We start from the raw sequence: 27,956 nt of genomic DNA, 5'->3' as shown, positions 1-27,956 counted from the left end.
GAGGGAGGGACAGAGAGAGGGAGGGACAGAGAGAGGGAGGGACAGAGAGAGGGAGGGACAGAGAGAGGGGGGGACAGAGAGAGGGGGGGACAGAGAGAGGGGGGGACAGAGAGAGGGGGGGACAGAGAGAGGGAGGGACAGAGAGAGGGAGGGACAGAGAGAGGGAGGGACAGAGAGAGGGGAGGGACAGAGAGAGGGAGGGACAGAGAGAGGGAGGGACAGAGAGAGGGAGGGACAGAGAGAGGGAGGGACAGAGAGAGGGAGGGACAGAGAGAGGGAGGGACAGAGAGAGGGAGGGACAGAGAGAGGGAGGGACAGAGAGAGGGAGGGACAGAGAGAGGGAGGGACAGAGAGAGGGAGGGACAGAGAGAGGGAGGGACAGAGAGAGGGAGGGACAGAGAGAGGGAGGGACAGAGAGAGGGAGGGACAGAGAGAGAGAGAGGCAAAGGGGAAGAAAGAACGGGAGCAAGAGAAGGTCCACAGGGAATCACCATCGCTCCATACCTGGGTGTTCAGTAATGTCACTTGTGATTGGACCTTTTCAAGTTTCTGTTTCAGCTCCTCTTTTTCCTCGTTCATGCGCTCTCGATCACTTCGCTCCCGCTGGAAATCCTCCTCAAATATCTTCACCTGGGGTGGGGAAAGAAACCTCATGGGTAATTAAAGTCAGGCCTCACAAACACCTCAGAATGCTGGACATCCAGCCCCTATCCCTATCCCTGCCACACAGCCATCGAGCCCAGGCAGCAAATCACCACTTCACCTTCTTCCGGCGAGGCTGATTGAGGATAGAATGTTCGAACTGGATGAGGCTATTCAGCCCCTCAAGCCTGTTCTATCATCCAATGAGATCCTGCTTGATTGGTGAGCTAACTGTGTGCCCATCTTTACCCCGTATCCCTCAGCACCATTGGTTAACAAATATTCAGCAGACAATCTCGGGTTGAACCTCAACACTTGACCCAGCATTGATAGCCGTTTGGGGGAGGGAGTTCCAAGCTTCTACTACCCGTTGTGGGTGAAGTGTTACTCAACAACACGCGTGAAAAGTCTGACTCTAACGTTCAGACTTTGGGCACGTCTATCCCGAGGTTCGTACTATCCCACCCGAGGCCAACGGAGAATGCCGCTCTCCGAGCCTCGCGGGCGGGCGTGCCTGTAAAATTCCGGCCTTTGCCCATCAGTCCTAGAGCAGGGTTTCCAGTCGAGCACGCCCCAAGACCGGAAAATCCCATCCAAGGTCAACGGACCTTTGCACGCTCTGTGTCCGCCCCCCCGCCCCCCCCCCCCGCCCCGCCCCCGCCCCCCCCCCCCCCCCCCCCGCCACCCCCCCCACCCCCACCCCTCCCGGCCACCCCCCACTACGATTCCCGTGGCGGACGGGACAGGAAAATTCCACCCCTAGACTCCCCACCCAGCGGAAATAATTTCTCAGCAAGTCAGGGAAGATCTGTGGAGACAAACAGAGTTAACTCGCCAGAACTCTTTCATTAGAACAGCTAAGGTCACCTCAGGGTTAACATTTCCGGTCAAGGTGACCTTTCATTGGAACTGCTCTGATGAAAGAGTTCTGATGACAAGTGATTTTGGTCTGAAACTGTTCATTCTTGTTCTCTCCACAGGCGTTCCCTGAGTTGATGAGTATGTTTTGTTTATTCATTCTCGGGACATGGGCGTCGCCGGCTGACCAGCATTTATTGCCCATCCCAGCGTTTTCTGTTTGCATTTCAGATTTCCGGATCAGCGGGCCTTGCCTTTGGGAAAGAGTTTGTCTCTATTTACCTCATCAAATCACCGTCACATCTCGAGAACTTCAAACTCAAACCAATTGAATCCCAAGGTGCTATTTTTTAAAAGTTATTTTTGTTTTGCCTCTTCTTTCGAATCCAAACTTTATATAGAATCCTTAGAATCTCTACAGTGCAGAAAGAGGCCATTCAGCCCGTCGAGTCTGCACCAGGCACAATCCCACCCAGTCCCTACGTCCATAACCCCATGTCTTTCCCCAAGCTGGTCCCCCTGACACTAAGGGACAATTTAGCACGTCCAATCCACCTAACTCGCACATCTTTGGACTGTGGGAGGAAACCGGAGCACCCGGAGGAAACACATGCAGACACGGGGAGAATGTGCAATCTCCACACATGATGTGGAGATGCCGGCGTTGAACTGGGGTAAGCACAGTAAGAAGTCTCACAACACCAGGTTAAAGTCCAACAGGTTTATTTGGTAGCAAATACCATAAGCTTTCGGAGCGCTGCCCCTTCTGTTAGATTTTCACTCCATCTGACGAAGGGGCAGCGCTCTGAAAGCTTATGATATTTGCTACCAAATAAACCTGTTGGACTTTAACCTGGTGTTGTGAGACTTCTTACTGTGCAATCTCCACACAGACAGTGACCCGAGGCCGGAATTGAACCTGGGTCCCTGGCGCTGTGAGGCAGCAGTGCTAACCACTGTCACCGTACCCGCCAGGGTTTTGTTAGCTTTTTCAAATACTTTTCTTTTCCTGACCACTGACTTTCAACAATTTCCACAGGTCCCAGTTGCTCACTATTTCAGGAGGTAATCTTGTTTATCTTTGTTAAGTTCAAAGTGAATGACCGCACACTGAACTCCATCTACCACAGTTAATCGTCCCCCACACACTTTGTTTATCAGTGACCCTTTGTAGCTTCCAGCTGCTCCTCTGCAGTATTTACAGTGCCACACAACCTGACAAGATCAGAGTGACTGGGGTGAGGGAGAGACCGGGTAGGTGATGGCCTAGTGGTATTATCGCTAGACCATGAATCCAGAAACCCAGCTAACATTCTGGGGACCTGGGTTTGAATCCGCCACGGCAGATGGTGGAATTTGAACTCAATTAATAATATCTGGAATTTAGAATCTGCTGATGACCATGAAACCATTGCCGATTCAGCTCATCAGCCACCCAGGCCCTATCCCCATAACCCCACATATTTACCCTGCTCGTCCCCCTGACACTAAGGGATAATTTAGCATGGCCAATCCACCTAACCCGCACATCTTCAGACTGCAGGAGGAAACCGGAGCACCCGGAAGAAACCCACACTTGACCCAGCATTGATAGCCATTAGAGGGAGGGAGTTCCAAGCTTCTACCACCCGTTGTGGGTGAAGTGTTACTCAACAACACGCATGAAAAGTCTGACTCTAACTTTCAGACTTTGGGCACGTCTGTCCCGAGGTCCGTACGATCCCACCCGAGGCCAACGAAGAATGCCGCTCTCCGAGCCTCGCGGGCGGGCGTGCCGGTAAAATCCCGGCCTTTGCCTGTCAGTCCTAGAGCAGGATTTTCCAGTCGCGCTCGCCCCAAGGCCCCCGCTACGATTCCCATGGCGGGTGGGGCGGGAAATTTCCACCCCTAGACTCCCCACCCAGCGGAAATAATTTCTCAGCAAGTCAGGGAACATCTGTGGAGACAGACAGAGTTAACTCGCCAGAACTCTTTCATTAGAACAGCTAAGGTCACCTCAGGGTTAACATTTCCGGTCAAGGTGACCTTTCATTGGAACTGCTCTGATGAAAGAGTTCTGATGACAAGTGATTTTGGTCTGAAACTGTTCATTCTTGTTCTCTCCACAGGTGTTCCCTGAGTTGATGAGTATGTTTTGTTTATTCATTCTCGGGACATGGGCGTCGCCGGCTGACCAGCATTTATTGCCCATCCCAGCGTTTTCTGTTTGCATTTCAGATTTCCGGATCAGCGGGCCTTGCCTTTGGGAAAGAGTTTGTCTCTATTTACCTCATCAAATCACCATCACATCTCGAGAACTTCAAACCCAAACCAATTGAATCCCAAGGTGCTATTTTTTCAAAGTTATTTATGTTTTGCCTCTTCTTTCGACTCCAAACTTTACATAGAATCCTTAGACTCTCTACAGTGCAGAAAGAGGCCATTCAGCCCATCGAGTCTGCACCAGGCACAATCCCACCCAGTCCCTACCCCCATAACCTTCCCCTCGCTGGTCCCCCAGACACTAAGGGACAATTTAGCATGGCCAATGCACCCTAACCTGCACATCTTTGGACTGTGGGAGGAAACCGGAGCACCCGGAAGAAACCCACGCAGACACGGGGAGAATGCGCAAACTTCACACAGACACTGACCCAAGCCGGGAATCGAACCCGGGATCCCTGGTGCTGTGAGGCAGCAATGCTAACCACTATGCCACTGTGCCGCTCAGAGACTGTAACTTGTGATTACTTTACTAAGTTAATAACTAGACAACTGCTGAAAAAAAGAGACATCTCATCGAAGCTTTGTGCCTTGCACTCATCAGGACAGATACAAGAATACCAAATTAAAACGAGTGTGAATTAGCCAGGATTATTAAAAGAGATTGCAAAAGCTGAAGCAAATACGTAAAAAGGAGGAGAGTAGCTAAAGCCTTAGAGGCAGAAACAGGATAAATGATCATGGAGAATAAGGAAATGGCAGACACATTGAATAAATATTACACGCATGCCCCCACAGTAGAAGATACAAGTTGCATACCAGAACTATTGGGTATATAAGAGATTCAGTGAGGAACTTATGGTAATTAATATCAGCAATGAAAAATATCGGAAAACATAAGGAACTACAAGCCTATCTAACCCAGTGACCAGTAGCCCAGGGTTCAAAAGAGATACCTGCAGAGATAGTGGACACACTAGTTATAATTTGCTAAAATTCAAAGTCAACTTCTTCATACAAAAAAAAGTAATTTGTTTGAGTTTTATTAGAAATGCCAAATTTATTAGAGTTTTTTTGAGGCTGGGACTAGTCAGGTAGACAAAGGGGAAACCACTAGAAGTAGTATACTTGGAGTTTAAAGATTTTTTTATTTTTCAGTGTCACAAGTAGTCTTACATTAACGCTGCAATGAAGTTACTGTTACTGTGAAAGTCCCTTCGTCGCCACACTCCGGCGCCTGTTTGGGTACACTGAGGGAGAATTTAGCACCGCTGATGCACCTAACCAGCACGTCTTTCAGACTGTGGGAGGAAACCCACACACAGACACGGGGAGAATGTGCAGACTCCATCAGACAGTGACCCAAGCCGGGAATTGAACCCAGGGTCCCTGGTGCTGTGAGGCAGCGGTGCTGACCACTGTGTCACCGTGCTGGTATCCGATAAGATGCCGCACACAATGCTAATAATACAGGATAATTGCTCATGGAGTTAGCTGTGTGGGTGGCGGGAGTGATACATCAGCATGGATATAGGATTGGTTAATGGACAGGACGGGGTGAGCAGAAAGAAGCGGCACAATTCCAAGTTGGCAGACCGCGAGCGGCGAATGCAGAAGGAGGCCATTTGGCCTATCAGGTCTGCACTGACCCTCCAAAAGAACATCTTACCAGGCGCACCCCCCGACCCCACCCTATCCTCAGAACCCCATCCATTTATCATGGCTGATCCACCTAACCTGTTGGCCTTCATTGCCGGAGTCCAGGGATAAAGAGGTCTTTGTGGCTTCGGTGAGGCCACACCTGGAATACTCTGAGCTTTTTTGGTCTCCACATTTAAGGACGGTTACACCAGCATTGGAGGTGGTACAGAGAAAGTTCATTCAATGGGTTCCTGGGATGAGGTCACTTGTCCTATGACGAGAGGCTGAGTATATTGGGCTTGTATTGTCTGGAGTTTAGAAGGATGGGAGGTGATCACATTGAAACATACACGAATCTGAAGGGCTTTGACAGGGTGGATACAGATTGTTTCCGCTGGACGGGGAATCTAAAACACGGGGGGGGGGGCCCAGTCTCAGGATAAAGGGGCCGATCATTTGTGACTGAGATGGGAAGACATGTCTCTGTTCAGAGGGTTGTGAATCATTGGAATTCTCTGCCCATGGGTTGTGGCTGCTCCAGCGATGAATACAATGTAAGGCTAGGATAGACGGAGTTTTTGGCCTCTCGGGGAATTAAGGGATAAGGGGAGTGGATGGGAAAATGGAGTTGGGGCAGAAGATCAGCCACGAGGGCTTACTCATTGTCGTTCAGGACTGAACACCAAGAGAAACAAGAGGTCTAACCAAAACTATATGTCACCATCATATAACAATGCCCTCTCTGAATGACAGAATCTCTACAGTGCAGAAGGAGGCCATTTGGCCCATCGAGTCTGCACCGACCACAATCCCATCCAACTCTTATCCCCGTAACCCCTCACATTTACCCTGCTAATCCCCCTAACCTATACATCTTGGGACACTAAAGGGCGATTTAACATGGCCAGTCCATCTGACCTGCACATCTTTGGACTGTGGGAGGAAACTGGAGCACCCGGAGGAAACTCATGCAGACACGGGGAGAATGTGCAAACTCCACACAGACAGTGACCCGAGGCCGGAATTGAGCCTGGGTCCCTGGCGCTGTGAGGCAGCAGTGCTAACCACCGTCACCGTACCCGCCAGGGTTTTGTTGGCTTTTTCAAATACTTTTCTTTTCCTGACCACTGGCTTTCAACAATTTCCACAGGTCCCAGTTGCTCACTATTTCAGGAGGTAATCTTGTTTATCTTTGTTAAGTTCAAAGTGAATGACCGCACACTGAACTCCATCTACCACAGTTAATCGTCCCCCACACACTTTGTTTATCAGTGACCCTTTGTAGCTTCCTGCTGCTCCTCTGCAGTATTTACAGTGCCATACAACTTGACAAGATCAGAGTGACTGGGGTGAGGGAGAGACCGGGTCGGCGATGGCCTAGTGGTATTATCGCTAGACTATGAATCCAGAAACTCAGCTAACATTCTGGGGACCAGGGTTTGAATCCTCCACGGCAGATGGTGGAATTTCAACTCAATTAAAAATATCTGGAATTAAGAATCTGCTGATGACCATGAAACCATTGCCGATTCAGCTCATCAGCCACCCAGGCCCTATCCCCATAACCCCAACTATTTACCCTGCTAGTCCCCCTGACACTAAGGGATAATTTATCATGGCCAATCCACCTAACCCGCACATCTTCAGACTGCAGGAGGAAACCGGAGCACCCGGAAGAAACCCACACGGACCCAGCATTGATAGCACTTTGAGGGAGGGAGTTCCAAGCTTCTACCACCCGTTGTGGGTGAAGTGTTACTCAACAACACGCGTGAAAAGTCTGACTCTAACTTTCAGACTTTGGGCACGTCTGTCCCGAGGTCCGTACGATCCCACCCGAGGCCAACGGAGAATGCCGCTCTCCGAGCCTCGCGGGCGGGCGTGCCAGTAAAATTCCGGCCTTTGTCTGTCAGTCCCAGAGCAGGATTTTCCAGTCACGTTCACCCCAAGACCGGAAAATCCCATCCAAGGTCAACGAACCTTTGCACGCTCTGTGTCCCCCCACCCCCCCCCGCGCTACGATTCCCGTGGCGGACGGGACAGGAAAATCCCACCCCTAGACTCCCCACTCAGCGGAAATAATTTCTCAGCAAGTCAGGGAAGGTCTGTAGAGACAGACAGAGTTAACTCGCCAGAACTCTTTCATTAGAACAGCTAAGGTCACCTCAGGGTTAACATTTCCGGTCAAGGTGACCTTTCATTGGAACTGCTCTGATGAAAGAGTTCTGATGACAAGTGATTTTGGTCTGAAACTGTTCATTCTTGTTCTCTCCACAGGCGTTCCCTGAGTTGATGAGTATGTTTTGTTTATTCATTCTCGGGACATGGGCGTCGCCGGCTGACCAGCATTTATTGCCCATCCCAGCGTTTTCTGTTTGCATTTCAGATTTCCGGATCAGCGGGCCTTGCCTTTGGGAAAGAGTTTGTCTCTATTTACCTCATCAAATCACCGTCACATCTCGAGAACTTCAAACCCAAACCAATTGAATCCCAAGGTGCTATTTTTTAAAAGTTATTTTTGTTTTGCTTCTTCTTTCGACTCCAAACTTTATATAGAATCCTTAGAATCTCTACAGTGCAGAAAGAGGCCATTCAGCCCATCGAGTCTGCACCAGGCACAATCCCACCCAGTCCCTACCCCCATAACCCCATAACCTTCCCCTCGCTGGTCCCCCTGACACTAAGGGACAATTTAGCATGGCCAATCCACCTAACCCACAGATCTTTGGACTGTGGGAGGAAACCGGAGCACCCGGAGGAAACCCACGCAGACACGGGGAGAATGTGCAAACTTCACACAGACAGTGACCCGAGCCGGGAATCGAACCGGGGATCCCTGGCACTGTGAGGCAGCTGTGCTTACCACTGTGCTACCGTGCCGCTCAGAGACTGTAACTTGTGATTACTTTACTAAGTTAATAACTGGACTGCTGCTGAAAAAAAGAGACATCGCATCGAAGCTTTGTGCCTTGCACTCATCAGGACAGATACAAGAATACCAAATTAAAACATGAGTGTGAGTTAGCCAGGTTTTTAAAAAAAGATTGCAAAAGCTTTAGCAAAGGCATAAAAAGGAGAAGAGTAGCTAAAGCCTTAGAGGCAGAAACAGGATAAATTATCATGGGGAATAAGGAAATGGCAGACACATTGAATAAATATTGTCTATTTATATGTGCAGACTCCACATAGACAGTGACCTGAGGCCAGAATCGAACCTGGGTCCCTGGCACTGTGAGGCAGCAGTGCTAACCCACTGTGCCACCCGTGCCGCCCTCCAGGCAGCTGAAGGTGGAGCAATGAAAATCGGGAATGCTCAAGAAGCCAGAAGGAGAGGAGCAAAGGAGATTTCAGAGGCACGTTGGGTCACAGGAGATTTCAGCGGTCGGGACAGGACGTCGACTTGGAGGAAATTACAGAATTAGGAAGAGAGGCGATGGAGAGAGCAGCAATAAAACAAGAGAAAGAAATGGGTTTGCAAGAAAGGATGGACTCACCTGCTGTTTGAGGACTTCGATCTGTGTCAGAAGCTCAGCCCTCCTCGCGTTCATGCAGGATTCCCCAGCACTGCTGAACACAGGAGGGTGTGGAGGGGACGACTGGGCCGTTAGAGCTTCTTCCAAGGCCTGTAGAGAGGAAGAGAGAGATATTTCCTGCTCAAAAAACACCAGTGGCAGGAGGAGGATTGGCTGAAGTGAGGGAGGGGAGGGGAACAGGGTAAGAAATGAAGGTCTTCTGACTGGGGGTGGGGGGGCGGGGGGTAAGGGGAGATTACACCCTCCCCTTAAGGCCTGGTTGACCTCCAGACCTTCCTCCCCATCTGCCAATCCCCCAAGACCCCAATTATCCCCTCTCCAGTGACCCCCCCCCCCCAGGTGTTCCCTACCCTGGGAGCCCTGACATTTAAGCTCCACCTCAGGGGCAGCACAGTGGTTCGCACTGCTGCCTCACAGTGTCAGGGATCCAGGCTCGATTCCCGGCTTGGGTGACTGCGTGGAGTCTGGGACATTCTCCCCAAGTCTGCGTGGGTTTCCTCCAGTTTCCTTTCACACTCTGAAAGACGTGCTGGTTAGCTACGTTGGCCGTGCTAAATTCTCCCTCAGTGTACCCGAACAGGCGCCGGAGTGTGGCAACTGGGGGATTTTCACAGTAACTTCATTGCAGTGTTAATGTAAGCCGCCTTGTGACACTGATAAATAAACTTTAAACTTGAAAACGTAGTGACAGGCAGCCTCTTCCAGCCACTGCAGCACTGCTACTGGAGGGACTGGAGAGCTGACGGCCAATCCCGAGTGAGGGGCGGCGGTCCCGCCTTATCCAATCAATGCCAGTCGAGAGTGTGACATGGCAGGGGGCTGCTCGGGGCAGATTCCCGGTCACGCTACAAATTCAGGCCATGAACTCTGGGGAACCAGATAACAATCACATGGCCTTTTACTGAATCGACTGGAGTTCATCCCCAGATTAAACCTCCCTGCGTCAGGGACTGGATGACTGGGGAACTGAGCTAAATAAGGAAACAGGGCGGCACGGTGGCACAGTGGCCAACACTGCTGCCTCACAGCGCCAGGGACCCAGGTTCAATTCCTGGCTTGGGTCACTGTCTGTGTGGAGTTTGCACGCTTTCCCCATGTCTGCGTGGGTTTCCTCCGGGTGCTCCGGTTTCCTCCCACAGTCCGAAAGACATGCTGGTTAGGTGGATTAGCCACGCTAAATTGGGGATTTAGCAGGGTAAATATGTGGGGTTACGGAAATAGGGCCTGGGTGGGATTGTGGTCGGTGCAGACTCGATGGGCTGAATGGCCTCCTTCTGCACTGTCGGGATTCTATGATTCTAAGATTACCACTGGTGTGCGGAAGGCAGAGATGGCGAAGCGTTAACGTTCTACCTCGCTGTGGAAGGCCGCGGATTGAGCCTGCGCTAATCCGAGGCCCACAGGGACACTCCATAACTCACCTTGTTGAGGCGCTGGATTTCTTTCTCCTGGTATTCCCTCTGCTTGGTCAGGGGTTGGAGCTGGTTCTGCAGACACTGGTTCCTCTGTCTCAGCTCTTTAATTTCCACCAAACATCTTTCCTTTTCAGTCTGAGGGGAGAAGCGGGGGGGAGAGAGAGACAGAGAAAGGTTTTCAGTGGAATCTGCCATCATTGTAGATTGAAATGATGTTGCCTCTCCATAGAAGCAACCCCACCCACCCCACCCCCACACCTCCCCTGCCTCCACCCCCATCGAGAGCATCGGACAGAGCGAATAACCGTGTAACTCAGAGACAGTGAGAGAGAGGAAAAACCGAGAGTCAGGCAGCCATCGGGACAGAGTTAGGCCAATCGACCCAGAAAATCCAGGAGAGCATGTGCAAAAGCGAGGGAACCTGAAATAGAGAGAAAATGAAAGAGTGAGAGGAAATGAGGGAGAAGGAGAAATAGAGGGAAGGAAAATGAGAGGGAGAGAGAGAGAAATTGGAGAAAATGAAAGATAGGAACATGGAGGGAAAGGAAACAAAAAAGAGAGAAAGAGGGATGGGCAATAAATGCTGGCCTAGTCAGAGAATGCTTCTAGCAATGCTTCTAGCAATTCTAGCAATTCTAGAAATGCTTCTGGCCAGAGAAGGCCACATCCCTTGAATGAATAGAGAGAGAAAATGAGAGAGAGAGAGTAAGGACATATATTGATACAGCTCCTGTGTGAGTTAAAGACTTTATACAAATGCATATTTAAGAGTCCATAGGACTCTTAAATCGGCCTCGCAGGTGGAGGATGCGGTCAAGAAGGCGTACGGCGTACTGGCCTTCATTAATCGAGGGATTGAGTTTAGGAGTCGGGAGATAATGCTGCAGCTTTATAGGACCCTGGTTAGACCCCACTTGGAGTACTGTGCGCAGTTCTGGTCACCTCATTACAGGAAAGATGTTGAAGCCATTGAAAGGGTGCAGAGGAGATTTACAAGGATGTTGCCTGGATTGGGGGGCATGCCTTATGAGGATAGGTTGAGGGAGCTTGGTCTCTTCTCCCTGGAGAGACGAAGGATGAGAGGTGACCTGATAGAGGTTTACAAGATGTTGAGAGGTCTGGATAGGGTAGACTCTCAGAGGCTATTTCCAAGGGCTGAAATGGTTGCTACGAGAGGACACAGGTTTAAGGTGCTGGGGGGTAGGTACAGAGGAGATGTCAGGGGTAAGTTTTTCACTCAGAGGGTGGTGGGTGAGTGGAATCGGCTGACGTCGGTGGTGGTGGAGACAAACTCGTTAGGGTCTTTTAAGAGACTTCTGGATGAGTACATGGGATTTAATGGGATTGAGGGCTATAGATAGGCCTAGAGGTGGGGATGTGATCGGCGCAACTTGTGGGCCGAAGGGCCTGTTTGTGCTGTGGCTTTCTATGTTCTATGTTCATATCCTCCTGTTCCTTCACTCCAGCGAGACTTGTTCTCAGTGTTTCCGATCCTGTTAACTTTGCAGGACATCACACAGGCCAAGCTTTAGCCCAACTTACGAACAATTGTTCTGCCTCCTGACAGCGACTGACTCGAGTCCAAACTGGAATCTTAAACTTACACAAAGGCAATTTCCCAGGGATGAGGGGGAGAGCTGGCCAAGCTTGATGGAGAGTTGACTAAAAGTTATGGTGGGTAAATAATGATGAGGTAACGTTGTGATTCCAAGCGTTCACCAAAATGCATTCCATTGAAAACAAGAACTCAGCAAGGATGAGGATTACTCAGTGAGTTAGCAATAATATTCGATTAAGCAAGTCTGAGGATTGGGATTGTTTTAGAAAGAGCAAACCACAACCAAAGGTTGATTAAAAATCACGAACTAACCAGGATGTTCAAACAGATGGTCAGAACGTTTACATGTCGACAAAAAGGAGGAGAGTAGCTAAAATTAATGTTGGAGCCTTAAAATCAGGACCAGGAGAAACTATCATGGGCAATAAAGAAATGAGAAATCCATCAAACTAATGTTTTCCGTCATCCTTCACAGCAGAAGGCTTTTAGTCTTTAGATTTATTGGAAGGTGTAATCTCATTGGAGGCGGTGATACAGTGAAATTCACTCGATTGGTCTCTGGGGTGAGGGGGTTGCCCTATGATGAGGGGCTTAGTAAAATAGGTCTAAATTCTCTGGAGTTTAGAAGAACGAGAGGCGATCTCATTGAAACATACAAGATTGTGAATGGGCCTTGATAGGATAGACAAGGAGGCTCAGAAACATTAACTCTGGCTCTCGCTCCACAGAAGCTGCCAGTCTACTGAGTTTTTGCAGCATTTTCTGTTTTTACTTCAGATTTCCAGCACCTGCAGTACGATAGACACTGTTTCCGCTGGTCGGGGAATCTAAAACACGGGGGCGCAGTCTCAGGATGAGGGGCCGATTATTTAGGAATGAGTTGAGAAGATGTTTCTTCACTCTGGAATTCTCTACCTCGGAGGGTTGTGGATGCTCTATCGTTGATTTGAGGCTGGGATAAGATAGATTTTTGAGGAATTAAGGGATATGGGGAGTGGGCGGGAAAGTGGAGTTGAGATTGAAGATCATAGTGCAGAAGGAAGCCATTCGGCCCATCGAGTCTGCGCCGATCACAATCCCACCCAGGCATAACCCCATGCATTTTACCCTAGTTAGTCCCCATGACACTAAGGGGCAATTTAGCTTGGCCAATCCACCTAACCTGCACATCTTTGGAGTGTGGGCGGAAACTGGAGCACCCGGAGGAAACCCACGCAGACACGGGGAGAATGTGCAAACTCCACACAGACAGTGACCCGAGGCCGGAATTGAATCCGGGTCCCTGGCACTGTGAGGCAGCAGTGCCAACCACTGTGCCACTCTGCAGCCCACGCTGGTATTGAATAGTGGAGCAGGTTTTAAGGATCTACTCCTGCTCCGATTTGTTTTCTGCTCTCCCTGTGCGACACAGACTCACGGGCTTCGTACCTCTCCATTTTCGATCTTTGATTTTGCCAACAGCAGCATCTTGTCAAAGTCCTTCTGTTTTTCCTCACTGCCAGTCTCTCGGTCGTTCAGCTCCCTCTGAGCTGTGGCCAGTCGCTGCCTCAGATTCACTATCTGATTTCACACGAGAGAACATTGGTCAGAATCAGCGAGACATTGCGATCCTCATTCGATTCATTCTCGACAGTCCCATTGTGATATTAAATAACCCTTAAATTACCCATCTCCAACTTCCCTTTGAGAAAGTCACGGTGGCCGAGTGTCTCACTTGGGTCATTTCCCAGAGCAGTAAAGAGTCGCCCACATTGCTGTGGCTCTGGAGTCACATGTAGGCCGGACTGGGTAAGGACAGCAGATTTCCTTCTCTGAAGGTAATGAGTGACCCAGATGGGATCTTATTGAAACTTACAGGATACTGCGAGGCCTGGATAGAGTGGACGTGGAGAGGATGTTTCCGCCAGTAGGAAAAACTAGAACCAGAGGGCACAACCTCAGGCTAAAGGGACGATCCTTTAAAACAGAGATGAGGAGGAATTTCTTCAACTAGAGAGTGGTGAATCTGTGGGACTCTTTGCCGCAGAAGGCTGTGGAGGCCAGCTCATTGAGTGTCTTTAAGACGGAGATAGATAGGTTCTTGATTAATAAGGGGATCAGGGGTTATGGGGAAAAGGCAGGAGAATGGGGATGAGAAAAATATCAGAGATGATTGAATGGCGGAGCAGACTCGATGGGCTGAGTGGCCTAATTCTGCTCCTATGTCTTCTGGTCTTTTGGTCTTATGGGTTTTTTAATAAAATGGTAGTTTGAGAGTCTCCACAACCGAGACCAGCTTTCAAATTGCAGATTTATTTGAAGAATTGAATTTCGATTCCTTGGTGGGATTTGAATTCCTGCCTCTGAATCACTAGTCCACTCACATGGCTGCTTTTCCAGCATTCCCACGAAGCTTCCTGCCTGTGGAATTCACCAGGATTCCAAAACAACACAAATGGGGAGGTGGCGGGAGGGGATCAGCAGGGCTCCTCGCTGGCACAGGTCTGATGGGCTGAATGGCCTCCTACTGATTCTCCACGGGATCTGAGGCATGGTGGGAATTCGGCCCACCCTGCCCGTGCCAGCCCTTTGGAAGAGCGAGTCCCACACAGCCCGGCCAGGTATTTCCCCAGCTCCCTTTTGTGAAAGTTATTCTTGAATCAGCCTCCACCGTCCTGCCAGGGATCGTAGCATCCCGCTGCCTCGGAAAGCAGCCAGCATAATCAAGGACCCCACGCACCCCGGGACATTCTCTCTTCCACCTTCTTCCGCCGGGAAAAAGAGATACAAAAGTCTGAGGTCACCGACTCAAGAATAGCTTCTTCCCTGCTGCTGTCAGACATTTGAATGGACCTACCTCGCATTAAGTTGATCTTTCTCTACACCCTAGCTATGACTGTAACACTACGTTCTGCACCCTCTCATTTCCTTCTCTATGAACTGTATGCTTTGTCTGTATCGCGCGCAAGAAACAATACTTTTCACTGTATACTAATACATGTGACAATAATAAATCTATCTTAAACCAAATTCACTTCACTCGCCCCACAGCTATTTGTCACAACTTTGACAAAGAGTCATCTGGACTCGAAACGTCAGCTCTTTTCTCTCCTTACAGATGCTGCCAGACCTGCTGAGATTTTCCAGCGTTTTCCCTTTTGGTTTCAGATTCCAGCATCTGCAGTAATTTGCCTTTATTCATTCTGAAGGCCTCAGTGAGTGTCTGTTCCAATCTGAACAATCTCCGCTTCTCCCGTCGCTACACAAGCATCAGATTGTGTGGATTAAAGGTGCCGTGGGGGGGGAGGGGTGATGGAGAGAAGGGGAGAGGCAATGGGGGAGGAGGGGGCGGGGGGGAGGGGCGATGGAGAGAAGGGGAGAGGCGATGGGGAGGAGGAGGGGGGGGGGGAGGGTGATGGAGAGAAGGGGAGAGGCGATGGGGAGGAGGAGGGGGGGAGGGTGATGGAGAGAAGGGGAGAGGCGATGGGGAGGAGGAGTGGGGGGAGGGTGATGGAGAGAAGGGGAGAGGCGATGGGGAGGAGGAGTGGGGGGAGGGTGATGGAGAGAAGGGGAGAGGCAATGGGGAGGAGAAGGGGGGGGAGGGTGATGGAGAGAAGGGGAGAGGCGATGGGGAGGAGGAGGGGGGGAAGGGCGATGGAGGAAGGGAGAGGCGATGGGGAGGAGGAGGGGGAGGGGAGGGCGATGGAGAGAAGGGGAGAGGCGATGGGGAGGAGGAGGGGGAGGGGAGGGCGATGGAGAGAAGGGGAGAGGCGATGGGGAGGAGGAGGGGGGGAGGGTGATGGAGAGAAGAGGAGAGGCGATGGGGAGGAGGGGGGGGGAGGGTGATGGAGAGAAGGGGAGAGGCGATGGGGAGGAGGAGGGGGGGGAAGGGCGATGGAGAGAAGGGGAGAGGCGATGGGGAGGAGGAGGGGGGGAGGGTGATGGAGAGAAGGGGAGAGGCGATGGGGAGGAGGAGGGGGGGGGAGGGCGATGGAGAGAAGGGGAGAGGTGATGGAGAGGGGGAGAGAGATTCCGGAGAGGGGGAGAATCTGTCTCAATTTGAGCAAAGCCAAAGGGCGCGATCTGACCGGCCGTTCATGCCACACTCCCGCTGCAGCGGGGACGGAGAATTTGGCGCCCAGCCAGATCCCCATTCACTGCAGCGGGATGGGAAAATCCCGCCGGTTTGGACAGCTCTAACATTCCGAACACAATCTCGGAAAGTGTCAATGGAGTTTTCCTGCTAAACACTCCCATCTAGTGGTAGGCAACGGAACTGATCTTCTAGAACTAATTGTCCCAGTTACATCCATACAGCACCTATAAAGTAATAACTGCCCCCCCTCCACCCAACCCCCCCATCCCCCGCCCAACCCCCCACCCCTCCCCCCAGGAGTGTTCATTAAACAGAATTTAATCTTTTGTTTAATCCATTTATAGGGTGTGGATGTCACCTGCTGGGCCAGCATTTATTACCCGTCCCTAATTACCCCTAAACCGATTGGCATTTCAGAGTTAACCGCATTAGAGTCATAGAGGTTTACAGCATGGAAACAGGCCCTTCGGCCCAACTTGTCCATGCCGCCCTTTTTTAAAAACTCCTAAGCGAATCCCAATTGCCCGCACTTGGGCATATCCCTCTATACCCATCGTACCCATGTAACTATCTAAATGCTTTTTAAAAGACAAAATTGTACCCACCTCTACTACTACCTCTGACAGCTTGTTCCAAACACTCACCACCCTCTGTGTGAAACAATTGCCCCTCTGGACACTTTTGTATCTCTCCCCTCTCACCTTAAACCTATGCCCTCTAGTTTTAGACTCCCCTACCTTTGGGAAAAGATATTGACTATCTACCTTGTCTATGCCCCTCATTATTTTATAGACCTCTATAAGATCACCCCTCAGCCTCCTACGCTCCAGAGAAAAACGTCCCAGTCTATCCAGCCTCTCCATATAACTCAAACCATCAAGTCCCGGTAGCATCCTAGTAAATCTCTTCTACACTCTTTCTAGTTTAATAATATCCTTTCTATAAAAGGGTGACCAGATGATATCTTCACCACTCTGTCCACCTGTGACTCCACTTTCAAGGAGCTATGAACCTGTATCCCTAGATCTGTTTGCTCTGTGACTCTTCCCAACGCTCTACCATTAACTGAGTAAGTCCTGCCCTGGTTCGATCGACCAAAATGCATCACCTCGCATTTATCTAAATTAAACTCCATCTGCTATTTGTCAGCCCACTGGCCCAATTGATCAAGATCCCGTTGCAATCCGAGATAACCTTTTTCACTGTCCACTATGCCACCAATCTTGGTGTCATCTGCAAATCATCGAGTTTTACAGGACAGAAAGAGGCCCTTTGGCCCATCGTGGCTGCATTGGCCATCAAGCACCATTTTCCATCATTTTGTCCATAGCATTGTATACTGTACACAGTATTCCAAGTATGGCTGTACCAATGTCTTGTACAACTTCAGCAAGACATCCCAACTCCTGTATTCAATGTTCTGACCAATGAAACCAAGCATGCTGAATGCCTTCTTCACCACTCTGTCCACCTGTGACTCCACTTTCAAGGAGCTATGAACATGTTCCCCTGGATCTCTTTGTTCTGTAACTTTCCCCAATGCCCTACCATTAACAGAGTAAGTCCTGCCCTGGTTCAATCTACCAAAATGCATCACCTCACATTTGTCTAAATTAAACTTCATCTGCCATTTGTCAGCCCACTGGCCCAATTGATCAAGATCCCGTTGCAATTGGAGATAATTTTCTTCACTGTCCACTATGCCACCAATCTTGGTGTCATCTGCAAACTTACTAACCATATTCTCATCCAAATCATTAATATAAATGACAAATAACAGTGGGCCCAGAGCACTGATCCCTGAGGCACACCGCTGGTCACAGACTTCCAGTTTGAAAAACAACCCTCTACAACCACCCTCTGGCTTCTGTCAAGAAGCCAATTTTGTAGGTTCTTAGAATTGCTTTGCACAATATCAGTACCAAAAGTTTGGACCAAAACTCTCACCTATGGTATAACAAGCATACCCACAAATAGAAGCTTACACTGCATCACTGGTGCAAATGATATGGAATGTGAGCTGAGCAAGGCCTCCCAGAGCCTTGCCAGACTTCAATACTTCACTGGGAGATTTGCCCCAAACAACTTGGTCTTTTGAAGTTTACTTTCAGTGGCAGCCCTCGGAGTAGGAGTCGTGGTGAAGAGCCACAGAAATGAATAAGCTGGTTGAGGCAGAGGGGTTCTTAAGAGATTGCACAAGTTGCAAGAAATTGGATTTGAACACAATGAACAATGGCACAGGTTCACTAGAAATGGCTGCAATCTGAACATACAGATGAATAGTTATAACACAACCTCGCCAGAATTGAACATTTGTCAGAACCAAATCAAAGCATCATGACTTGGCAAACTAGAAACTAAAACTTTCAAAGCTTTATTACATTGCGGCTCAGCTTAAGTAGACTGTTCTACTCCTGTTCCAACTTAGATACAGTGCAGCCTTCAGCATAAACGTGATAACTCACTGTAACTGAGTTAATGTTTCTAGAGGCTACCGTGTCAAATAAATCAAAATATTACTGCTTTTAACCACTTTTGTGAAGTTTTACCATCCAAAGCATTGAATTTTATATAAGCCATTTGACACTTCATGAAGTGAATTTGTTCTGGATTCGCCCAACTTTCTTCCCGAAAGGACATCGATGGGTTTTTACATCGATTCATTTCTTTTTTCTTTTTAAGCTGAATTCAGATTTCACCTCCTGTCTTGGTGGGATTTGAATCCAGGTCCCCAGAGCATTAACCCTGGGTTTACCAGTCCAGTGACAAGACCACTTCGCCACTGCCTCCCCCATCGGGCCAAGTCGGGGGGCATGACGGCAGATCACCAAGCTTGCTCAAAGGGATAGGGTTGTAAAGTGGAGTCCCAAAGGAGGAGAGAGCCGGGGGATCCAGGGTGGGAGTTACGGAGTTTCGATCCCAGACAGCTGCAAGCACCAGGGTGCCGTGACTAAAATCAAAGATGTGGAAGAGGTCAGAGTGGAGAAGGTCAGAGTGGAGAAGGTCAGAGTGGAGAAGGTCAGAGTGGAGAAGGGCAGAGTGGAGAAGGGCAGAGTGGAGAAGGTCAGAGTGGAGAAGGTCAGAGTGGAGAAGGTCAGAGTGGAGAAGGTCAGAGTGGAGAAGGTCAGAGTGGAGAAGGTCAGAGTGGAGAAGGTCAGAGTGGAGAAGGTCAGAGTGGAGAAGGTCAGAGTGGAGAAGGGCAGAGTGGAGAAGGGCAGAGATCTCAGAGAGTCGTGGGGCTAGTGGAGAGATAGGGAGAGACGGGAAATCATCCCAGAGGGAAAACAAACAGTTCAGAGCGGTATTCCCGTTTCCCTGATACCTTCCTTCTTGGATGGCTGAGAATTTTCAAACACACTGTCGACTGGAAGTGTGGGAAGAGTTTCCCCCGGCCACTCTCACCCAGATAGCTAGGGTGGGGGAAAACATGGATTATCTTTTTAAAGTGATTGTGGAGAGGGATAGGGAAAGGGCCTGTATTGCAGGGAAACAATGAGGCTTAACCAGTAACTGGTGGATTGTGAGAAGGATAACGATGGAATTGATTGGGGGGGAAAGCCCACCAAAGCCTCTACTTTCTCAGAAGACGAAGGAAATTTGGCATGTCAGCTACGACTCTCATCAACTTTTACAGATGCACCATAGAAAGCATTCTTTCTGTTTGTATCACAGCTTGGTATGGCTCCTGCTCTGCCCAAGACTGCAAGAAACTACAAAGGGTTGTGAGCGAAGCCCAGTCCATCACGCAAACCAGCCTCCCATCCATTGACTCTGTCTACACTTCCCGCTGCCTCGGAAAAGCAGCCAGCATAATCAAGGACCCCACGCACCAATAATAAATCAAATCATTCCCATCTCCTTTCACCTGACACAGAAACACAGGACTTGGGAGCAGCAGGAGGCCACTTGGCCCGATCAGTCTGTTCCACCCTTCAATAAGATCATGGCTGATCTGGCTGAGGTCTCAACCCCACTTTGCTGTCTGTCCCCCATGATGTGGAGATGCCGGCGTTGGACTGGGGTAAACACAGTAAGAAGTTTAACAACACCAGGTTAAAGTCCAACAGGTTTATTTGGTTGCAAAAGCCACACAAGCTTTCAGAACAGGCCTGTTGGACTTTAACCTGGTGTTGTTAGACTTCTTACTGTGTCCCCCATAACCCAGGACACCTTGTCTGTCAGAAACCTGTCTCTCTCGGCCCGTTAACTCTGTTCCCATCTCCACAGACGCTGCCGGACCTGCTGCACGTTTCCAGAACTTTCTCTCTTTCTTTCAGATTCCCAGCATCCGCAGCGTTCTGTTTCTGTGAATTTGAATCTTTTGTCTCAGCCCAGGTAATAACGGGCTGCTTTTCCCTCCTTTCCCAATTCCCAGGGGAATCCCGAGCCCTTTCCGGTTTTACCTTCTGCTCGTATTGCTGCTTCATACTCCGGAATTGCTGATCCCACTGTTTGTTCACCTCCAACAACTAGAAATTAAACATAACACCATCAGAAGCAAAACATATTCCACAAGAGCCGACGACAGATAAATCTTAAACAGAGCACGAGCGAGAGAGAGAGAGAGAGAGAGAGAGAGAGAGAGTGCAGGTGAAGTCAAAGAGCGAGGTGACAAGTGAGGGATAAGAGCAGGGGCAGGAAGAGTGAGGGCCGCAGGAATGAGAGAGAGACAAAGCGACAGAGTGAGTGGGAGGAGCAGCCACAGAGCGAGGGGGGAGGAGAGAGCGAGAGACACACAAACATGCACGTGTACACATACACAAAAGCGTAAGCACACGCATGCACACGTGCACAAGTGCATGCATGGACAGGCACACACAGGCGCGCAGACACACATACCTCCGGCAACACTCACCTCTTTTCGCTGCTGTTCCAAGGCTGTGACTTTCTTTTCCAATGCCTCCAATACATTTTTCTCACTGGATCCTTGTTGTTGTTCTGTTGTTTTTGAACTCTTTAAAACAAGGAAATATCCGTAATTATAAATTACCAACGTATTCCATCACCCAAATCACTAATCTGTGATTAAGTGCATTGGCCGTGCTAGATTCTCCCTCAGTGTACCCGAACAGGCACTGGAGTGTGGTGATTAGGGGATTTTCATGGTAACTTCATTGCAGTGTTAATGTAAGCCTACTTGTGACACTGATGAATAAATAAACTTTTACTTTTAACTGTGTTCAAGGGAAAATCCAACACTATCAACAGAGAGTAATGCTCCCTCTACACAATCCCCATCAAACACTCCCAGGACAGGGACAGCACGGGGTTAGATACAGAGTAATGCTCCCTCTACACTGTCCCCCATCAAACACTCCCAGGACAGGTACAGCACGGGGTTAGATACAGAGTAATGCTCCCTCTACACTGTCCCCATCAAACACTCCCAGGACAGGTACAGCATGGGGTTAGATACAGAGTAAAGCTCCCTCTACACTGTCCCCATCAAACACTCCCAGGACAGGTACAGCACGGGGTTAGATACAGAGTAAAGCTCCCTCTACACTGTCGCCATCAAACACTCCCAGGACAGGTACAGCACGGGGTTAGATACAGAGTAAAGCTCCCTCTACACTGTCCCCATCAAACACCCCCAGGACAGGTACAGCACGGGATTAGATAGAGTAAAGCTCCCTCTACACTGTCCCCCATCAAACACTCCCAGGACAGGTACAGCACGGGGAGTACTCCCTGTTCCAGTCCTAAACACCCCTTTCAGGTGAAGCAGCGCTTCACGTGCACCTTGTTAAATCTGGTCTGTTGCATTCGCTGCTCCCATCGAGAAGCCAAACGCAGACTGGGTCACCACTTCGCTGAACACCTTCTGTCCGTCTGCAAGCAGGATCCAGACCTTCCTGTCGCCACTTCAACACCACCCTGCCCCCCCGTCCACATGTCCGTCCTTGGCCTTTTGCAATGTTCTAGTGAACCCCAACGCAAACTGGAGGAACAGCGGCTCATCTTCCGATTGGACACTTTACAGCCTTCCGGACTGAACATTGAGTTCAAAACCTTCAGAGCACGAACTCTCCCCTCCACCTCCACTCCACTTCCATTTATTTTATTTCACTTCTTCTCATTCATCCATTTTTAATCATTTTTCATTTTCCCACTTCTCCAATCACACTCGCCATCTTCCACACCCCCCCTTCCCCCCCACCTTCAGGGAAACTGCCACATTCCCCAAGTAGCCCCTTAACCACCTGTACCTCCGTTCAACCATTCACACATTCTGATCTCTTAATGGACGCTTTTAGCATTTTTCTCAGCCTTTATCATCATCATTTACAATCTCTTTGTCCAAATATAGTCCCCCACCCTCATCGTACTTCTTTTACTCATTCACAGGACATGGGTGTCACTGGCTGGGCCAGCATTTATTGCCCATCCCTAGTTGCCCTTGAAGGGCAGTCGAGAGTCACCCACATTGCTGTGGCTCTGGAGTCACATGTAGGCCAGACCAGGGTAAGGACGGCAGATTTCCTTCCCTCAAGGACTTTAGTGACCCAGCTGGGTTTTTCCGACAATGGTTTCATGGTCATCAGTAAATTGTTAATTCCAGACTTTTTTATTATTGAATTCAAATTCCACCTGCTGCCGTGGCGGGATTCGAACCCGGGTCACCCAGAACATTCACTGAGTTTCTGGATTAATAGTCCAGCAATAATCCCACTCGGCCATCCCCTCCCCAATAAATCTTATCTGATTTTGTTTGCTCACAGCTCTGGCGAAGGGTCATCCAGACTCGAAACGTTGGCTCCATTCTCTCTCCACAGACGCTGTCAGACCTGCTGAGATTTTCCAGCATTTTCTGTTTCAGATTCCAGCATTCCCGCAGTATTTTGCCTTTATTTTCTTACAGCAGGGGGTTAGATTCACACTGAGGCTCCCCGTACACTGGGAAATCTTGGAAAACTTAGCCAGCTCTTCACTACAGCAAGTCCTCACTTAAAGCTTTGATTAAATTCCTGAAAATCGCAACTTTACGTGAAATAACTTTATGGGAATGATGGATTCCCGGAGCCAATCCTTCGCCATCAGGACAAGTTGTAATACTGAAGCTTACAAGTGACGCACAGCGCACCCCAATAACTTCAGAAATGTAATACATCATTCAAAATAACAGAAATACAATATATACAACACAATTATATCCTTCAATAAAATTTACAGCACTCATCGCAGTACCAGGCTCCATCTAGAGGCGGGCCTTGGTCAGTGCAGGCAGCTCAACTCCTGGCTCCCTGCAGTGACCAGCCTCTGCCACCAGATGGAGACCATGATGTGGAGATGCCGGCGTTGGACTGGGGTAAACACAGTAAGAAGTTTAACAACACCAGGTTAAAGTCCAACAGGTTTATTTGGTAGCAAACGCCACACAAGCTTTCGGAGCCTTAAGCCCCTTCTTCAGGTGAGTGGGAATTTTGTCTTGGTGCTCACTCCACTCACATTGTTTGTATCTTAAAGACTTGATTAGTTGTAAGTATTCGCATTCCAACCATTATTCATGTAAATTGAGTTTGTGTCTTTATATGCCCTGTTTGTGAACAGAATTCCCACTCACCTGAAGAAGGGGCTTAAGGCTCCGAAAGCTTGTGTGGCTTTTGCAACCAAATAAACCTGTTGGACTTTAACCTGGTGTTGTGAGACTTCTTACAGATGGAGAGGGCAGCACTGAGCAGGAGCTCTGAAGCAAAGCCAGAAGTCGAGAGGCGCTGGGGATGAGATCCCGAAGGAGTCAGGGGAGATCTGAGGGTGGGGGGGCGGGGGGCGCAAGAGGAGGGGAGGGGAGGTGGGGAGGGGCTTGGGGAGTCATCAAAAAGGTGGGGGAGGGTGGAGAGGGATGGTGTGAGTCGGCAAGGGTCATTGTCTGACCACTGTCTCATTGCTGTTTGTGGGATCTTGCTGTGCGTGATATGGTTGCCAGATTTCCTGCATTGCAACAGTGGCCACACTTCACAAAGTGCCCAGTTGGTGGCAATAATACTTGAGGAACCTCCCGAGGTTGCCGGCGCTACAAAAATGCAATTCGCTAGCGCAGGAAAAGGCGCGGGTGAGCGCAGAATGTTCGGGGCCTGTGGATTATTCACCTGTTGCAGTGCAGCTCCTTCCAGTAATCTGTCCGGCAGCTCGTGTTTCGGGGCAGCCTCGAGTACAGGGGTCTGCGGGACCCCCTCCTTCTGCTCCATCTTCTCCGCCACCAATTTCTTCAGCTGCAAATTCTCGTATCTGCAGCGGGACAAGGGGCAGAATTGAAAAGATTCTTGGGACATCTGCTTACCCCACACCATCCACTTGGTTTGTCAGAAGACTGCAGAATTCCGCGGGGCGGAAACGGAGGTTCTGATAAAGGGCCATCGGGTTTGCGCTCCCCCGGCTGGCGTGGCCTTTCCCACCACCTGTCCCGGGCTGAGGGAGTGCTGCACTGTCAGAGGTGCCATCTCCTGGGTAGGAAGTTAAAGCCAGCCCCTGTCCGCTCTCAATGAGAAAGATCCCACGTCATTCTTTCCCAGAAGAGCCTGGAGATTGCCCCCTCGTGCCTTGGCCAATATTTACCCCGCAACTCACATCACAAACACAGATTCTCTGGTCATTATCGCACTGCTGTTTGTGGGAGCTTGCTGTGCACAAATTAGCTACCGTGTTTCCTACATTATGACAGTCACTACGCTGCAATCACGGAATTGTTTCGGTGCAGGAGGAGAAGGACACCGGGTCTCCGAATGCAAAACTCAATAAGTCCCATTCTCCCGCCCTCTCTCAGTAACGCTGAACATTCACCCTTTACAGATAACTGTCCAGTTCCCTTTCAAAGCCCCAATGGAACCTGCCTCCCCCACACTCTCAGGCAGTGCATTCCAGATCCCAACTACTCTCGGTGCAAAATAATTCATTCTCGTATCAATTTTGCACCTTTTGCTAATTACTCAAAATCTGTGGCCTCTCCTTCTCGCTCCAGTGGGAACAGTTTCTCCCTCTCTGTCCAGATCCCTCCTCATGACTTTTGAATATCTCTCTCAAATCTCCTTTTGGCTTTCTCCTCTCCAAGGGGAACAGTCCCAACCTCTCCTCATAACTGAAGTTCCTCATCCCTGGAAACATTCTTGGAAATCTCTTCTTCACTCTCTCCAATGCGTTCAAATCTTAACTATTTTGTGGCGCCCAGAACTGTCCACAGTATTCCAGCTGAGGTTCAACAAGTGTCTTGTATAAGTTCAGCATAACCTCCTTGTTCTTGTATATATACCCCTATCATACTCTATACCCCTATTAATATAGCCCAGGATACTGTATATTTTATTAATGGCTCTCTCCACCTGTCCTGCCACCTTCAATGATCTGTGTACATATACACCCATCTCCCTCTGCTCCTGCACCCGCTTTATTGTTGTACTCAATATTTTATCTTGCGTTTCCATGTTCTCACCACTAAAATTAATCACTTCATGAATCATTTCTCTAAATTGAACTTCATCTGAAACTCCTCCACCCACTCCACCAAATTGTCCATGTCCGTCTGAAGTCCTGCACTGTCCTCCTTACAACTTCCAAGTCTTGTTTCGTCTGCAAATTTTCAAATTGTGCCCGTGTATGCCAAGGTCTCAGTTGTTAACACCACGAAGAGACAGAGTCCCAACACTGACCCACCACAAATCTTCCTCCAGCCCAAAGAGCATCCATTCACCCAGTCCAAAGATGTGCGGGTTAGGTGGATTAGCCATGCTAAATTGCCCCTTAGTGTCAGGGGGACTAGCTGGGGTAAATGCATGGGGTTACGGGGATAGGGCCTGGGTGGGATTGTGGTCGGTGCAGACTCGATGGGCTAAATGGCCTCCTTCTGCACTGTAGGATTCTATGATTCTGCTCTCTGTTCCCCGTCACTTGGCTAATTCCGGATCCATGTTGCTACTGTCTCTTTTGTCCCATGAGTTCTAAGTTGTGAGCGAGTCTGATGAGTGGCACTGTATCAAATGCCCTTTGGAAGTCCAGATACACCACATCAACAGCACTGCCCTCATCGACCCTCTATGTTACTTCTTCCTCCAGCAGCTTTGCTCAACACAATTTACCCTCAAGAAATCCAGAGCTGCTTTCCTTAAATCAACCTGAACTTGTCCGTCTGACTGTGAACCTTGTCCCGGCTTATTGGCCATTTGTTTGGCTGGATAGACACTTTGGGCTTTTTGAGATGGTGGAAGGTGTTCTGGAAATGGAAGTTTCAGCCTGTCCACGTACTTCATTTTCTCCATCATTTGGTTCTTCAGATTGAGGTCATCCTCCAGCTTCTTGCGAAGATCTTCATTTTCGTTCTGTAACTGCTCACAGAGAGTCTGAAACACAGAGAGAGAGAGAGACAGAAAGGAGAGAGAGACAGAAAGGAGAGGAGAGTGACAGAAAGGAGAGAGAGAGAGAGAGACAGAAAGGAGAGAGAGAGAGAGACAGAAAGGAGAGAGAGAGAGAGAGACAGACAGACAGAAAGGAGAGAGAGACAAAAAGGAGAGAGAGAGAGACAGAAAGGAGAGAGAGAGAGAGAGAGACAGAAAGGAGAGAGAGAGAGACAGAAAGGAGAGAGAGAGAGAGTGACAGAAAGGAGAGAGAGAGAGAGAGACAGAAAGGAGAGAGAGACAGAAAGGAGAGAGAGAGAGAGACAGAAAGGAGAGAGAGAGAGAGACAGAAAGGAGAGGGAGACAGAAAGGAGAGAGAGAGAGAGACAGAAAGGAGAGAGAGGAAGAGAGAGAGAGGAAGAGAGAGAGAGAGGAAGAGAGAGACAGGAAAAGAGAGAGAGGAAGAGAGAGAGAGGAAGAGAGAGAGAGAAAGAAAGAGAGAGAAAGAGAGAGAGAGAAAAAGAGAGAGAGAGAGAGAGAAAGAGAGAAAGAGAGAGAGAAAGAGAGAGAGAGAGAAAGAGAGAGAAAGAGAGAGAGAAAAAAAGAGAGTGGAGCGAGAGAGAGAGACAGAGGAAGGGGGGGGGGGTTGGGGGGAGAGAGAGAGAGAGAGAGAGAGAGAGAAAAAGAGAAGAGAGAGAGAGAAAACCATCATTTACAATCTCCCAGCACACAATCAGCACAGCATTGCTCAGTCTCTCCCCCACGCACAGTCCAATCCCACTGCCCTTCAATAATATTCTTGTTTCTAAAGCAACCATTCCCGTTTAAAATCTCGACATATAAAATATCTTTATCACAGTGAAATATCCCAAAGTGCGTCACTGGAGTGATTATTAAACAAAATATAAAACCCAGCCAAGCCCCACAACATCCTGACTTGGAACTATATTGCTGTTCCTTCACTGTTGCTGGGGTGGCACGGTGGCACAGTGGTTAACACTGCTGCCTCACAGCACCAGGGACCCGGGTTCCATTCCCGGCTCGGGTCACTGTCTGTGTGGAGTCTGCACGTCCTCCCTGTGTCTGCGTGTCCTCCGGGTGCTCCGGTTTCCTCCCACAGTTTGAAAGACGTGCTGGTTAGGGTGCATTGGCCGTGCTAAATTCTCCCTCAGTGTACCCGAACAGGCGCCGGAACGTGGCGACTAGGGGATTTTCACAGTAACTTCATTGCAGTGTTAATGTAAGCCTACTTGTGACACTAATAAACTTTTAAAATCCTGGAACTTCTTCTCGAACAGCACTATGGATGTACCTACACCACATGGACCGCAGCGATTCAAGGCGGCAGCTCACCACCACCCTCTCAAGGGCAATTAGGGACGGGTAATAAATACTGGCCCAGCCAGTGATGCCCTCATCCCAATAATTAATTTAAAAAACAGACCCCCAGCAATGTGGTTGACTTTTAATTGCCCCTGAAATGGCTGAGCAAGATACTCGGTTCATGTTTTAATCTAACCCCATGCTGTCCCTGTCCTGGGAGTGTTTGATGGGGGACAGTGTAGAGGGAGCTTTACTCTGTATCTAACCCCGTGCTGTACCTGTCCTGGGAGTGTTTGATGGGGACAGTGTAGAGGGAGCTTTACTCTGTATCTAACCCCATGCTGTCCCTGTCCTGGGAGTGTTTAATAGGGACAGTGTAGAGGG

At 49.4% G+C, this 27,956-nt stretch overlaps 1 protein-coding gene across 1 annotated transcript in view; it reads right to left on the bottom strand.

Moving 5' to 3' along the window:
- Window positions 1–491: 491 nt before the first annotated feature.
- tnip1 (TNFAIP3 interacting protein 1) overlaps window positions 492–27,956 on the bottom strand; it is a gene marked incomplete at its 3' end in the record, with an annotated part of 60,124 nt that continues 32,659 nt past the window's right edge. The window contains exons 7-14 of the mRNA XM_078206775.1: window positions 26,161–26,255; window positions 24,015–24,153; window positions 20,780–20,878; window positions 20,328–20,393; window positions 13,278–13,409; window positions 10,298–10,426; window positions 8,838–8,966; window positions 492–630 (exon numbers count right to left, since the gene is read on the bottom strand). Coding sequence (XP_078062901.1) covers window positions 492–630; window positions 8,838–8,966; window positions 10,298–10,426; window positions 13,278–13,409; window positions 20,328–20,393; window positions 20,780–20,878; window positions 24,015–24,153; window positions 26,161–26,255 — 928 coding nt within the window. The remainder of the gene's footprint in view (window positions 631–8,837; window positions 8,967–10,297; window positions 10,427–13,277; window positions 13,410–20,327; window positions 20,394–20,779; window positions 20,879–24,014; window positions 24,154–26,160; window positions 26,256–27,956) is intronic.

This window comes from Mustelus asterias, unplaced genomic scaffold, assembly GCF_964213995.1.
Source record: "Mustelus asterias unplaced genomic scaffold, sMusAst1.hap1.1 HAP1_SCAFFOLD_1770, whole genome shotgun sequence".
NCBI lineage: Eukaryota > Metazoa > Chordata > Chondrichthyes > Carcharhiniformes > Triakidae > Mustelus > Mustelus asterias.
This window is presented reverse-complemented; position numbering and strand designations above follow the sequence as displayed.